Raw genomic sequence first — 15,990 nt, 5'->3', positions numbered from 1 at the left:
AGTTCTGATTGTGTTCTTCGCTGGCGGCCAGCGCGTTGAGCATTTATAAAGTCCATTGCCGCTTTGATCTGTCGCTCAGTTGTTGCATACTTCTCGGGGTGTTCGTTCGACGTGCACCATAAAGAAAAGAGACTATTTATTAAACAATTCGAAAAGCTCAGAGGGAGCTGCTGGGCAAACTATTGAAACTTTAAATTTGTACAAATGTAAGTAAGTGCATAGAAATAGTTATACTCGTTAAATAAAATGTTGTATTTTTAAGAAAAAATTGTGAAAATATGAAGTTCGACTGTAAAATGTGTTGTTATAACATATAGTTATTGACTTTTACCTATTTTATTTAATCTGGCATTTCTTTGTATCGAAATCGGGTTCGCTTAACAAAGAAACATCCACTTGACTATATCGATTCTGATTTCCAATCAAATATTTAGTGTTCAGCTTGTGTGACTGATGAAGTTACGAAAGAGCATTAAGGTTCTCTTACAAGTGTTAACGAAAAGAAGTAAAAGTTGAAAAGTTTTTTCAGTTGCACACATAAATCAATTTTGTAGTTCGATTGGGCGCAGAGCCAGAGCCAAAAATTAATTTGCTCTGCACGATTGATTCTTATATAGACAAAAGAAACATATTCCTTTTGCTTAAGTTGTTGATGCTGACTTCATCTGCAGAATTTCATATACCCATTTTAGTTTAGCTAATACATTGAATCGAATTAATTGTGTGTTTCGTTGAAATATACTTTTAAAACTATTAAGATCAGCATAGATTTATTTCAATATTTAAAATATATTATTTAGATACTTGGTTTAATTATTTTATTATTGTATTTTACATTTGTTGAAAGTAAATTGTAAAAGTGATCAAAATATTCCTATAGATGTGTTTGTTGGGTACCAATAAATATCCTACAGTTAATGTAACACTCTTCGATTTACGTCAACCTTATTGAAGTATTAATAGATTAAAGTTATTTTATGATTTTCCATACAAGTTTTCCTTACGATCTTTTTAAAAGCAAGTCATTCATTTGAACCACATCGATTGGACGTACAATTATTAAATTATTTCTTAGAAATGGTTTGCTCAAACATTTCTAAAATACACCTTAATAAGCTTAACCTTTCATATGACAACTTGCCCGACGGCGAATCAGCCAGCGGCTAAAGCCAATAAAAATGCTACTTCAATGAGAAGATGTGTGTTTTAATACGCCTCGGCGATTCGGAGCTGGCCAAAGCCACTCGCATCCGGTGTTGACGTATGCCGCACGCAACGCGTGGCCCATTTGGAGGCAACAAGCTACAAATTCTGTAAAAACTAAAAACGACCAACATGGGGCGGCGCTTTAAAACAGCCTCTGGGTCTTAACTTGTTTTATGTCAACTTGGACAGTCGCAATTAGTACATAAATACGTACATATGTATGCAGCCGGTAACAAGGAAATGTATGTGCACAGCTCCCTTACGCACACCTGTCCAGGCTGTGTACACACGCTCAGGTACTCGAGCTGCAGCTGCGCCTGAAAGATGTTTTAAAAAAGCGAATGCCTAAGCGTTAGTGAAAGGGTATGTGTGTGTGAGTGTGAGTATGTGTGCGGGTATGTGTGTGTATGTGGACCGAGCTAAGCGCGTTCTAATTAACCTGAACATCAAGTACGACAATTATTTTAGCTACAGGGCTCATTATAGTAACAAGATGGTCAAGCTGGGAGCCGTTTGTACCCAGCTATGACACTATTAAAATATAATAACTATTTTAATTTATTTTATTTTTAGTGAAATTATGTATCTGTTTTTATTATGATATATAGAACATGTCATTCAAATTTGGTATCTTAACACTATTTGTTTTTATAAAATCTTATCTCTGATTCTCATCAAATATTAACAATTAGGCTTCTGAATCAATTTAACTACTTTCACAACAACGACCCAACTCATTAAAATATTTAACAAATTATATAATCTATAAAAATTCCAATTTACTTTCCGGATTATTTTAGGCATTTTTAGGCATATCGAGGATAGAGTTATTTTTAAGCTATGTCATCCATATTCCTGCTTTATATATTTATTTTGTTCAATAAATGCATTTCAGACATTTTATATTGCCCTAACTATAGAAAAAACTTAAGGGACTAACAAAGATAGCTCGTTTAATTAGGCCTTTTGTATTTTGTATATTGAATCTAAGGAAAAGCAAACTTCTGTTTCACATCTATATGTGTATATATATTTCAATCATATCTTAGCTTGAGCGCTGAAGCCAACGAGCCATGACGTAAATTTGAACTTTTGCTGACGACAGTTTAGCAGCTTCTGTCGTGGACTTCAATCATTTGGGATTAATTTGGAAAGGTGACATACATACAAAGGTCACATGCGTGCTTCCCTTAGCTGTTGTTTGTTGTTGTTGTTGTTGTGTTGATGGTGCTTCGGTAATGAGTCTTTTAGCGACAGGCTTACAAAAAGATAAAAAGATTTTGATGCCTTACAAAACAAAACTTAATTTAAATCAATTTACATGATATACGGTGTTGTAGTGGTTGTGACTAAGCTAATTCGACCTTCTGCTGTTCAGGATGGGCGTATCTCGGAACTGCACTTCCATAACGGTCGGTGCCTGTTGGTATTCCACTAGGATCAAACGATTGCTGCCCACTCTCAGCACCGGGGCTGGCACATATAGGGTTATCTGGGGGCCCACCAGGGGCCAGTAGCGACCCAGATTTTCCCCGTTCACGAAGACAATACCTTTGCCCCAGCCGGACATGTCTAGGTATGTGTCCGCCAGATCGTCGGCGCTGTTGATGGTCAATGTTCCGTAATAGATTGCCGGGCCGTTGCGTAGAATCGTTTTCAGTTGCTTGATCTCTTTGAAACCAGCTTGCGCCGCTGCGGTGGACTGGACAACGAGCGTCTCCAAGTTTTCGTAGGACTCCAGCGGATATTTGGTCATATTCCAGTTGATTAGGATCTGCTTATCCAGACGCACGTCCTTCGTTAGGCCCTTGAAATCGTTCAGCTGTCTTCCAAAGTTGAGCCGTCCCTGATTCTCAACCAGGATCTGCAATTTTCTGCCCATGCTGGGACTCAGTGGCAAGTCGAAGATAGGCGCCTCCCGAGCCAGTATTCCAACAAACTCATTGTCCACATAGACATAGCCTCGATCCGCCAAGCCACGAACGTGCAGAATACTCGGATCCCGCTTAAATTGCGACGGCAACCAGCTCTCATACAGTACCAGGCCGGAGTATTGGTTCAGTGCCTCAAATGTTTTCGGTTTCGCCGACCGCACGACGCCCGTGCTCAGCTTCTCTCGACCCTCATTGGAGAACAGCGTGCAGCAGCTGAGTAGCCGGACCGTCCCGTACGCGCGCTTCGGCACCGGCGTTGGCACTGGCATATCCGGCAGCGGCAAGTACCTGCCAATAATTTGACGTAAGGCCATGTACTTGGGCGTGGGGTCACCAGCCTCTGTCATCGGCGCATCGTAGTCATAGCTGGTGATGTCGGCTATGTAGTTACCCGGCCCATTGTCGTTGGCGCCTGCCGTGAATCCAAAGTTGGTTCCACCATAAAACATATAGAAATTGACGCTGGCTCCGCTATCAAGCATGTCTCTGGAAAGTAAACAGAAGCAAGAGAATGTTAATTCCCTAACATGAAAGCCTCATTTCGTAGTAGTAAACTGCCCTATATAGTAAAATGATTTTATGTAAATATATTTCTTCTTTGTGAGTAATTTTTGGGGCTAGTTAAAAACTTTCGTTCCATCATCTTTTATGGACTGCTCGACTGCCAATTCAAATTAATTAGCTGCTTTTGGATACGAGTCAAATCTAGTGTAAATATTTCTATATGGCTAAAGCTTCAAACTGTGTTTAATATACTTGAATACAAACGTTAATTTGTATACCCATTCATGGGTGAAAATATGACTATGAAATTTTGAATATGTATGCATGCTGACAAGATCAAAACGGTATACTGGATATATCTGTGCATGGCAAAAAGTGTATATCTTCTAAAACTTTTAAGTTAGGATCTAGAATTTTTCACTATTGACTTCGTAGTAATTTATTGCGTTGCAATTTAAAATTTGATATCATCAAATTAATTTTATTTTCTGTTGTTCTTTCCTTAAGTCATTCATTTACAATAAACCTGCTTTAATACTCCTCTCAATGCATTGAATGACTTTATTGAATAAAAAAAATATGTGGCTCCATCGTACATATATTTAATGAAAAGTGATATTGATTTCTTAATATTTCCTCTCAATGCATTGAATGACTTTATTGAATAAAAAAAATATGTGACTCTATCGTACATATATTTAATGAAAAGTGATATTGATTTCTTAATATTAGACACTTACATGAAAGTTCCAGTGATTGCTGAGGTGCTCACATTGGCCATTGGCTCCGTCCAGTGGGTCAGCCAGCCGGGATAGTACTCGGCATTTACTAGCGGACCCTTGGGCTGGTACTGTCGCAGCTTGGCCCAGACGTCCTTCAGGTTCGACGTGGCTCCAAAGTCCATTGTGGCCAAAACTCCCTGTATTTTGCCACAGCGCAGAACCCCGGGTCCGTCGTTGGTGAATAGCACGGCACTGTCTTTAACGTGGTTCTGTGTCTCATCGCGCAGCCAGTTGCGATAGTTGGCATCGCAGGCAAAGTACGAGCCGTACTCGTTCTCCACCTGCACCATGATAATGGGTCCGCCGTTGCCGTACAGATAGGGGCCTATGCGTGCCATTAGCTGACTGTACCATATGCGCACCTCGCTCAAGTAATCTGCAAAATTGAAGTGTGTGTGCTTAGTTCCATAGAGTGGGACTCGAGTCTCTGTCGAGGCACATACTGATATCAGCTGTGCGAAGCTGAATGCCTGGGAACTTGCTGAGCAGCCAGTAGGGAAAGCCGCCCATGTCGCGCTCGGCACAGATGTAGGGTCCGGGGCGAAGAATCACCAGCAGATCCTCGTCCACAGCCAGACGTATAAAGCGCTCTAGATCCGCAATGCCCGTCCAGACGTAGACGCCATCGCGCGGGTTGTGCAACGACCATTCCACGTAACTGCACGTAACAGAAATACGATTACTTGAAATCTGAACTTATTCAACAATAAACCTACGTAGTAACCGCATTGAGACCCGCCGCACGCATAGTTCTCAAGTGGCGCGACCAGGTGTCGGGATGGGCGCGAAAGTAGTGAAAGGATCCAGCAATGAAGCGAAACGGTCGCCCATCCTTTAGAAATCTATCATTTTCATAGTCCACTGTAAACGAGCGACTGCCGCTGCCCAGATCAGCGATTAAAATCAATGACAGAAGCGTCAGGAAGCCATAGGAGAAATTCATTATTGCCAGGCAACGGCTGCAAAAGAAAAATTAAAAAAATATTTTTATTTAATTATAATTAATATTCCCTAATTAATACAGCAGAGTTTGGGTATTATGTGATTTGCAAAATATATCGTTTTTATTCTTCTTTCACATTGATAACGACTTGAATCACAAGTATATATAAATTATTTATCAGTATTGAGATTGTGGATACTATCCTATGCTGTCCGTCATTTATTACTGTTAATAAACAGTTTTGTTTTGCATTGCACTCCCAAATAAAGATTCGTCATTGTATTTAATCGTCAATTTTGTTTATTATTGATTCAAGTAATCTAATTCATAATTAGACTCAAATTAAAATTTAACAATTAGCTAAGCGTTAAACTGATTGATTTCATAGACGATATCCAATTGTCGACTTTCGATTTTCACTAATTTATAATATAATATTTGTCGTCTGTGTGCACAGTCAAAATTATAAAAACTTCCATATATTCGAATGCGGTTTTCTTTGGTTATAACTAAGTTAATTGATGTCTCTTTTGATTTTTTTAGTTAAACTTTCTAAATATAAATAAATTTCATAATTAAATTTAATCGTAATGCTTATAAATGTTATAGCAAATATTTGTCTTCGCATATGCTTGTCATGTTGATCAAATTTGAAAGTGAAAACAATGGTAATACATATATTATTATCAAGCTCTGAAATCTACGTCTAAATTTCCTTCTGAAATGGCAATGAATTTCAATTCATTCCAACTACCCCATCGGTGCACAATGGAGGGTAACTGACTTCCTTATCGAGACACTTGTGCTTATAAGAATTAGGAATTTTCAGCTGTTTCGCAAATTCTATACACACATATATGTATATGTAGAGATAATAAGTATAATCAATGCGCGCCCCTTGCTACGACTTGTAACTGTGCATCTTCTTTTTAAATGAAAAGACGGAAGTTCGGGTGTTCATTGTGTTCTCCTGTTTACATTTCCTAGGCTAAAACAAAGTGGTTCATAATTATATAAATGTGTCCGACAGAAGACATTTCTACATGCGAATATCATGTTTTAATCATTCCGAAATGTTAAAGCCAATGTACTTTATATTGTTCAATATGTGTATGATTGTAATTGGAAATTTAGCCATATACATATATCGTTGGTTAAATATACTTGTACCAATACGGCACATAAGTACGTATTAATGAAATGTATATTTATATAAATGAATATACATATAAAGGGGACACAATTACCAGAATATTTCGAATTTGAAATACATATTCGTATAGACTACTCGCATTACATAAATATAGAGAGCGAATATTATGACTGTAAGCCCAAACAAACATTACAGGTATACCAAAGATTTATTACATAGGCTTAAGTTTCTGATATTAATTTAAAGTTCTTATTGTTGAGTCAACTGCAAAATAATTTAAAAATTTTTTTAATACATTCAATCAGCTTTATAATATTTGATAAACAAGATGAGCGCATCATATTCACAATACAATTAGTGTTACAGGAAGGGAATGTCACTTCCCTCTATGTAAATTTCGCTTATCATTATATCCGAGTCCATGGCTACCGTCTTTACGGAACTAAGTCACACATATATTCACTAGCTAATCGGGGAAATCTTTCGCTGCCGCAAATCTCTCAGCTCAGCTGGGCTGGGATTATTGCCTTAATTCAAGTTCATGGTTCAATTATTTAGCTGACGTCTCTTTGCTCGCTGTCTCACAGCCTCATTGACTGAGTGACTGAGTGACTGACTGGCTGGTCGACTGATTGACAATCTCTGTTTGCTCTGCTGACTTGATGCAGCGCCTCGCTTGACACATTAATTATAAATTTATGCCACTTCTGTTTGGCCAAGAACAATAACTTTGGCCGAACTGTTTCGTTTTCATCATCAGCACTAATTTGATGCGCACTCACATTTCCCGATTTCACATTTATTTCAATGTTTATTTATTTATTTGCTTTGGCCCAAGCCATGAGCCTCATTAAGGCACTGCGACAGCTGTTCGAAGCCCATACTGAAATATTTCCTCAGCCTATGTGAGCTCGGCTTTCCCTGTCGATTCCCAGACCAGCAGCGCTTATCGCACTCCGTACGTATGTATGTATGTATGCGTGTGTATTTGCTATGTACGTGTGTTTACCACCTCACACATCCCATTTCTGTTTATGGCTCACTGATAAGTGGCCAATGTTTGAATTTAATTTTTTCTTAGCCTTCGACTTTTGTGAGTAAAAAACAGTAAAGATATTTTGATAATGCAATGATTTAGTATTTTGTATTATTCTTTATAATTTATATTATTTTCTTGACTAGAATAAAACACAGGCAAGTTAAATAAGTGATAATGCAATGACTGGCAGTATTTAACATTATAATATTTTTAATTTTCATAAAAAATTATTTGAAATATATTAAACCTTTCAAGGAACATTCAAGTCGACCTTACTATTCAAGTCTTTGTATCGCAATACTTTGATAAAGTCTCACCTGGTCTCAATCTATGAGGACAAAACCCTTTCCCTTCCTTTTATGTGAATCAATCAATTAGATTACTCAAATGCATTTGGCAGTGATTAAAGTAATCGTCGCATTTTCGATTTCGGAAAACAGCTTTGTGCATCCCCCTCAGCGGTAATCTACCATAAAACCTATTGATCCCATGATAAGAATGTGCAAGTCCCAAGCAGAGATATATGTATATGCATACATCAGACTTATATGAAACTGAAAAACAGCTGAACTGTGTCACAGCTAATGTAGTGCGTGGTCTTAATTGAGAGTGAATTAAATGATGTGTGAATTCCCGGCCCTGAACTTGGACGAGTGCCCGAGTGCAGACCTGCCCAAAAATTAAGGCAATCACTGAAATGATTTGCCCGTATATGCATTTATTTACTCATAGAGTATATACATATGTATATATTTTATATATAAATACATACAGCCCGTCGAAACGGAACTCGTAATGTTGTGGTAATTTGTATATCGGCAAGAACAACGAAATCTGAGACACACTTTTAATGTTATTCAGCGTCAGCGCCAATCGCACAACATGAGACAAGCATTTTAAGCATTTGACCCAATTCAATTATTTTGCATGCCCCACGCCCAAGCCCAAGCCCTAGCGCAAACTAAGGCCCAGAGCCAGGCCCTGGCTGAGGCCCAGGTTCCCGGAGAGTGAACGACAAGAAACTTGATTATTTTCTTGTGCTTTCGCTTTGGTTTATTGTAGTTCTTGTTGTTGTTGTTGGATTTCTGCTGGGCCAAAGATCGTCAGGTCAGCAGGGCTCGCCTCTGAGTCCCATTAAGATAACAGTACTTGCTCTGCTTATCACAATTCCCATGCTCACCTGGTGTTAAAAAGACTTTCGTCTCACTTTCAACTTGATCTCTTCTAGGATACACACTGCTCGTAGCTTTATATGTATGTATATCTCTTTACATACATATATTTAGTCACTGTCTAACCGAGCCGTGCGCTTCGCTTGAAAGCTAAACTCAAACTGAACGATCGCCAGCCCCGAGCTGCTGATAAGTGCAGCCAAAACACTTGACGGGAACGATTCTTGAACCATTCATGGTACACACTGAGCGCACTCGTGTGCAGCAATCGTCGCATGACACAACACGAGAGCATTGTTTGCCGTGCTCACGCACGAAAATGAGCGCAATTACATATAGTAAACTGAGAGTAATTTTGAAGAGCATATGAATTACCTATATAGTATTTTATTTATTTATTTTTTATTAAGCTTTATTTCTCTTGAACAATTTTAGTAATCATCAAGTTACTTTCATAATAGACACAGTTTTAATTTAAATAATATGTATATATGTATACATATATACATGCTAATGTAAAACATTTAATGTGATTTATTTTTGAAATCAAACAAAATTTAATTCTTGCTTATGTATTATATATTTATTATTATAAGCCATTTATATACATAGAAACAATAGACTTGAAGGCGTATTCTCTCGACGAGCAAATACTCTACACTTCCAGTCATACATATTATTATTATTTGTATTAATTTTATCAAACGGATCTACAAAACATATAATCATACATACATTTTTTATCACTTTTTATTTTATACGATATTTATTCACATTAATAAAAAAAAATACTTATTTGATTATCGTATTAAAGGATTTTACTTTACTAAATAAAGCATTTTGTATTTGCCTAATTAAATATACAATATTTTTTTCAGTCTGTCAAACACAATCACAATATTTACTTTTTGATAAATGTATGTATGAATGGTGTGGAATAATTTTGTATGCCATCTTCAAGCAAATTTATATAACTTAAATAATTTAATGCGTCTAACTTAAATTTGTTTAAATGATATATTGTAATGTCTGCTACCACAAGTAATTCAAGCTCAAGTAATTTAAAGTTTATTTACTCATTAAATGAGGTCTTAAATTTCCTCAATCGAGAATATATCAGATTAACCAGAATTGATTTACAGAATCAAACTCTGCTATTGAAATTATTGCGGAGGGGGATTTCTTTATTAAAATATTCTTTGCCTTATTTAAAAATAATTTTCCCGGCTTGGTTACTCCGCAGCATTTAATTTGTGAGGCTCACTCAACAGCTTGCCTGGACAGTCTCTTCTGTTAAAGTTTTCCGTGCAGATTGAGTCGTATGATTTAACGGCGTGTGACTATGTTTATGCCCAAAATATATGTGAAATTTTTTTGTAATATTGCTCTTTTGGGATTCCTAATTGACTCTAACAAAATAAATTATTGGATGGCTACAAGAAAAGCTGTAAATCAAACCACATAGATGTGTTGCTTGGATACTTTCACTATAGTTTTACATCAATGCACTAAACAAGTGATATATAATTTTATAGTAAGCTTGGAACTCGTAGTAGAACAAGCGAGAATATCTCTAACTTTCCTAGCAGGCAGTAGCATTTTTTTTTTTTTTTTTTAACTATTTTATTACAGTTTTTGTCCTTATCTCTATAGCGAATTTTTGAATATACTTTAATTAATATACTTTAATTGTATTGAATATATAAAGCTATTTGAAACTTTACTTTTAAATTTTTACGTAGAAAAACCTCGCACGTTTGCATTTAACTAGCTAAATTGAAAAACTGAAAATGGCTCTAGTTATTTAGATAAAATTCTGTCCTCTATCAGTAATTTATGTTTGTCTTTTATTACCTCAAAAGTGAGCTATTTACTAGCAAGTATCATTGCTCTAGATATTTTGTTATGAAAACACTGTTTTGTTTCAATTATAGAAATGCGTTAGAATATTAAAGGAAAAGAAAAGTATCTTTCGTATTTTCTCTATGTGAATGGCATAGAGAGAAATGAGATTAATTTGTATATACAAACGGATAAAGGAAAGTCAGAACTCTCAATGTGTTTGCTCAATGTGAAGAGTATATATCTTAAGTAATTAGTTAGAGAGATAGGTAGATCTTGACACCCAGTATACCTGGCTGCACATTGTTATAATTTAGTATACTCATAACGTGGCTCGTCTTCCAAAGCTATCCCAAATTGTTGAGTAATTGCACTTGCATTTATCATTCGCCATTATTCAAAACAAAAACCAGTTTCAAAGTAAATGCAAATCTTTTGAGAAGTGCTTGGTACTATTTAATCATATATATGTATATAGAGGGACAGACACAAAGAGAGAGAGCGAGAGAGAGAGAGAGAGAAAGAGAAATGGGCTTTAAAGCACTTTTTGAGACGTGATATATCCATTTGCTAGGCTTTCGTGGCTGGGCATCTGCGACCGATGGTTAATATTAATATATTTATGTAAATACAGAGTCTAAAGAGCACGATTGGCATTGCCATCGAAATTTCGAATCGGGCTACAGCTGCAGGGCCTAGCACGAAGGAGTTTGGGTACGCTTCATATTCTATGCATTAACTGTTGCCCAAGCATACCGCCTCCACCCCCTTCCCCTGTCCTAGGCCCCAACACACGGCTCGTTTGTTATTTTTGGTGGGGGCGACGCGAGATAGATGCAAAGAGGGCAATGACGAGATGCAGCCGCAGGCGTACTGAAACCAAGAACTGAGAGCGGCGAATGGAGAGTGGAGAATGGAGCGAACAATTGGCCAAAAAGTGAATTTTCCATTCAGTGTTGTTCTATTATTTATTTCGTACGTTTGTTTCTATTATTGTTGTTGTCGTCGTCGGCTGGCGGGCTAATGGGCCTTTATTACCCACACAGCCGCACAGATACACAAATAAACATACACACACACACACACTCACACGCACACTGGCATGCCCACACATGTACCAAAGGATATCCGTGGCACGTCCTGGGCGCTATTTCGGCCAAAATGTAAATCTCTCACTGTGGCGCCGCTCGCATCTTTAATGCTCACACGGCCATTGTTTTGTTGGCTCGTCGGCCCGTTGGCAGTTTAAAGTGTCCTTTGGGTATGCGCAAAGCAAACACAATTCTACCCATACATTGACAATTAGACAGGACACACACACGCTGCACACTTGCCGCAGCTTACAGCTGGGCTTAAAGCCATCTCCACATCCCCGTGTGCGGAGTGTTGACTGGCCCTATTCCTAAGTCATTGTTCGACTCCTGCCTGCTGTCACTTTCATGTCATGACGCCCGTCACCCATTGCCCAACGCCCAGCGGGCAGACGCCTCAAAAACAGGAAGTTTAACACTTTGCTGCCTGCTAATTTTGTGCCAGAAACTTTGGTCGTTAAAGCGTGTGAACATGATGAGAGAATTGTGTCCTGATGCTCTGACATTTGCCGTTGCCTCTATTATGATTAGTATTTAAAAACTGTCAGCTCTCTGGGCACTTCAACTTAAAGGCAACACACACAACCAGGGCTCATCCATTGCCATCAATGGCCCCATCGAAACGAGCTAAGCTCGCAACCTGTTGATTACCGCAAATTTAACATAAATTCAATTCAAATGACTTTTGCTGCATTCAATTCAATTGCCACTTGATGTCTCTATGGCTGTGCCCAGGCATCGGGCAACTGCAAGTTCTTTTCGACGCCACTGGCAATCAATTGAATTACATGTTGCCAGCTTCCTGTGCGCGCATCGTTAGTATTATCATACCCTCAATGCAGTTGGCTCGAAAAGGGCATAGACCAACAGCAATGGAAACAAACAAAACACATGACATTTGAAGAGATTGTATTTATAATAGTAATCACTCAACGCAGCAAAGAAAATATAAATGATAAATAAATAAATATTTTGGCATGAATTAAGAGTAATTGAGCTGACCAATTTAAGGAATTTCTCTTAATAATAACAAAATATAATAATAATAAAAATAATATATGAAATATCATCATCTATCACTTTTCTAAAGTATCTCGTGATCCACCTTAGTTCTGTATCAGCTTTTTTTCCGGTTCGCTCTGTTGCTCCGACACCAGTTACCCGGCTGGCGGGATAGTTGCATGGCTGGGTGCCTGGGATATGCATAGCCGTCGTATCGTGAGTGCCTCGGCGACATTGCCAATGCATTTGCATGGCAATTTGACTTAACGAGGCGGCGGGTGGCGGGCGCTGGCAACTTTCGAGCATAATCAATGGCAAACATACCACTTCGACACAAAGGTGGCTCCGTTTGTTTGGTCTACAAATATTTGCGTATGCGTGACAATAAATTGTTGCAACTGCCGCTGGCCTTTTCAGCAAATTGCAATAGAAAGATACCCATATGAGACCAAGAGAATTGCAAATGTAGGTCAGATATACTTTAGACCTAAAAAAGGAGAATCAAATATCAAAAACTTATTTTATTTTAACCTATTTCCCCACACAAACTCTAGAGCAGCTCAAGCTTTAAGCAAGTTACAGTTAATTCAAAGGTCGTCTTAATGCACTAAAACGAGCATAAAGAAACTTAAAAATATAAAGCTAATAGGAAGGAATATCCTTTTTATATCTATCTCTTAGATATTAAAAATCAAATAAAACATTTTCTCTGCACTCGAATTATTTAGTTTTTTAATTAAACAAATTTAGCGCCATCTAACGTTCATTTCTATTTGTTTGTATAGCACCCGCCTAAAAGCACGCAACACAAAGTTTACGCAATGTGCAATCAGAAACTGTTACTGTTGCTCCTGTTGTTAACAGTGGCTGCAGTTACAAGCAGCGGCGCTGAGGCCGAGCCAGAGGATGCCGACGCTGTGGCGATTAGCCCTTCCACGCCCGGTATCCAGCAAGAGGAAAGAAACATGGTTAAGCGAGCACCGACATCCAGTTTTATTGGTATGCGAGGCAAGAAGGAACAAGACGCATCGGCAGATGCCAATTGGTTAGGCCCCGATCCTTTGGACTATGGCGAAGAAGATGAGGACAACTCTTACTATGAGAACGGTAGGAGGCTCAAGAAGGCGCCAATGGCCTTCGTTGGCATGCGTGGCAAGAAGTTTTTGCCGAATGCCAATCGACTGCGCGATTTACTGCAGAACATGGAAGAGCAGCGTCTCCGAGAGAGTTTGCTGCAGGAATTCCTAGATCATCTGACAACAGATGGTGGCGATGTGGCCAAGCGAGCACCCACCGGATTTACTGGCATGCGTGGCAAGCGTCCGTCGTTCTCCGAAGACGGGGACGACGAGGACGATGCACTGGAGCTGCTGGGAAAACGCGCCCCCGTGAACTCCTTCGTAGGCGTGCGTGGCAAAAAAGATGTTTCCCATCAGCACTACAAGCGTGCAGCTCTCTCAGAGGTAAGACCACTATATACAGCTGCAGATGGGCGCGTGACGGACTCAAGTCGTTAGGTAGGAGACATGCAAAATATAATGGGAAGTTACAGATATACATACTATATGTCCTGGAAGAGACACAAATCTATAATTTTATAAAAAATATATATACTTATCTAAAGTATATATGTTTCTGTTATGCAGAAAAGAATATTACTTTACGGCTCTATAGTGCATGGGTGACCTAGTTCATATATACTATTCTTTCGTCTTCTACTCTAGTCTCATTCGGATTCCCATGTGGTCCATAAGGCGTTCCCTTTTACTTGATTTGCCTGCAATTAATTATGATACCAGTTGCTTTGTGTCGTCCAATTAACTCTGACACTGTGGGAATCGCTTGATCCTTGAATAGGGCAGAGTTATTCACAAACCGCCCAGAATTTCGACTATCCAGCGTGACAGCGCAGCCTGGCAAGATTTGTTCACAAATCTTTGCGAGAAACTTAGTCAGATATGTGAATAATTAAAATTCATTTTAGTTTTAATATATATTTTTACCAAAATGGCATGCAAGTGCCAAATGTTTTTTCGTATATTTTGAGAACTTACTTGATTGCATTAAAAAAATGTGTGTATGAAAAATAGCCTAGAATTTTCCTAAACAGTTTTAGACTTGTGGCTTGATTCAATGAAGAACATATTTGATACTAATAATTGTAATAGAGCTATTATTCTATATATCTATGTATATATAGATATACATATTTATACAATTCAATGCTTAGACTAAATTATACATTAATTATATTCTAAGTTTTTTAAATTTAGTAATTTATCATCCTACTAAATTTCACACTGCTCTATTTGTCCTTCTACAATTCTTTAAAAAAGGTCATTTTATTTCTTTGTGACATGAAGAGTAGAAATCAATCTTGGGCTTGGCATACTTTCTTATCCTCTTTTCTGCTCGAAATTTCATATCATGTCTATCAACCCAAATGTGCATGTATTTGTTTTGTCACGCCCCTATCTATAAGCCACAAACTAATTGTGATTTATAACATTGTTCGAACTAACCATGCCAGTTGTGGCGCAAACTCTCTAAAAAGGAATACGATGTGCGCGGCAAGAAGCAGCGATATGCGGACTTTAACAGTAAATTTGTGGCTGTGCGTGGCAAGAAGAGTGCGCTGAGCGATGCCAATGGGGCAGCTGAGGAGAATTTGATACAGCCCTGGGTCTACGTCATCGGCGGCAAGCGGGCGCCCAACGGTTTTCTTGGCATGCGAGGCAAGCGTCCTGGTAAGTGAATCAGCTCCCATGTGTGACCTTGACCAGGTGTGCATATTCTGTGGATTGTTCCATTGCAGCGCTGGTGGAGTAAGCGAACGGGATGGACGGAACGGAACTGGTGGCACAGATAGGCGAGCGCTTCCTCATTTACATTTGACGAATGACAGTCGGAAGTTCCTTTTAAACTAGGCAAATACAATGTTATAAATAATCGCTGGGCTGGAGATTATTTAGAACGTGAGCACAACAGACACACACACACACATAACAGACACACACACTCATACCTCTATAGACAAGATTTCCTCTGCTGGCAACATAGGCTTAATCATTTTGATGTAAAGCTAGCAAAAAATTAAAGCTGTGTAACTCTAATTAAAATCACATTTGAGGCCGTTTTAGCTTCGTGTGGTACATACATAAATTAAATTATTTGCATATCTATTTGTGGACAAATTAATCAAAATTAAAACTTGGCTAAGTACTTCGTGGACATATCTAAAATCGATTTTATAGAAAGATACCTACACACACACACACACACACACACACACACACACAAATACACCGACATACCAACACAT

At 38.3% G+C, this 15,990-nt stretch overlaps 2 protein-coding genes across 3 annotated transcripts; one reads left to right on the top strand and one right to left on the bottom strand.

Moving 5' to 3' along the window:
* Positions 1-49: 49 nt before the first annotated feature.
* Tk (Tachykinin) lies at positions 50-15,914 on the top strand. 2 transcript variants are annotated; one of them, XM_018109053.3, is made up of 4 exons: positions 50-206; positions 13,454-14,131; positions 15,223-15,415; positions 15,484-15,914. In XM_018109053.3, the coding sequence occupies exons 2-4, from the start codon at positions 13,490-13,492 to the stop codon at positions 15,495-15,497; spliced, it is 849 nt and encodes a 282-aa protein (XP_017964542.1). In that variant the 5' UTR covers positions 50-206; positions 13,454-13,489; the 3' UTR covers positions 15,498-15,914. The 2 variants fall into 2 exon arrangements, with proteins under 2 accessions (XP_017964542.1, XP_017964533.1); XM_018109044.3 differs by having other exon boundaries at positions 15,199-15,415.
* Positions 1,898-8,910, bottom strand: Ect3 (Ectoderm-expressed 3). Its single transcript, XM_018108927.3, has 5 exons — positions 8,742-8,910; positions 5,143-5,385; positions 4,870-5,084; positions 4,385-4,802; positions 1,898-3,626 (listed from the first exon to the last, which is right to left on the bottom strand). The coding sequence occupies exons 2-5, from the start codon at positions 5,367-5,369 to the stop codon at positions 2,561-2,563; spliced, it is 1,926 nt and encodes a 641-aa protein (XP_017964416.1). The 5' UTR covers positions 5,370-5,385; positions 8,742-8,910; the 3' UTR covers positions 1,898-2,560.
* Positions 15,915-15,990: the final 76 nt, after the last annotated feature.

This window comes from Drosophila navojoa, chromosome 2 (assembly GCF_054131105.1).
Source record: "Drosophila navojoa isolate 15081-1374.11 chromosome 2, UAZ_NAV_1.0, whole genome shotgun sequence".
Lineage (NCBI taxonomy): Eukaryota > Metazoa > Arthropoda > Insecta > Diptera > Drosophilidae > Drosophila > Drosophila navojoa.
The sequence above is the reverse complement of the archived record's forward strand: the minus strand, read 5'-3'. Positions and strand labels throughout refer to the sequence as shown.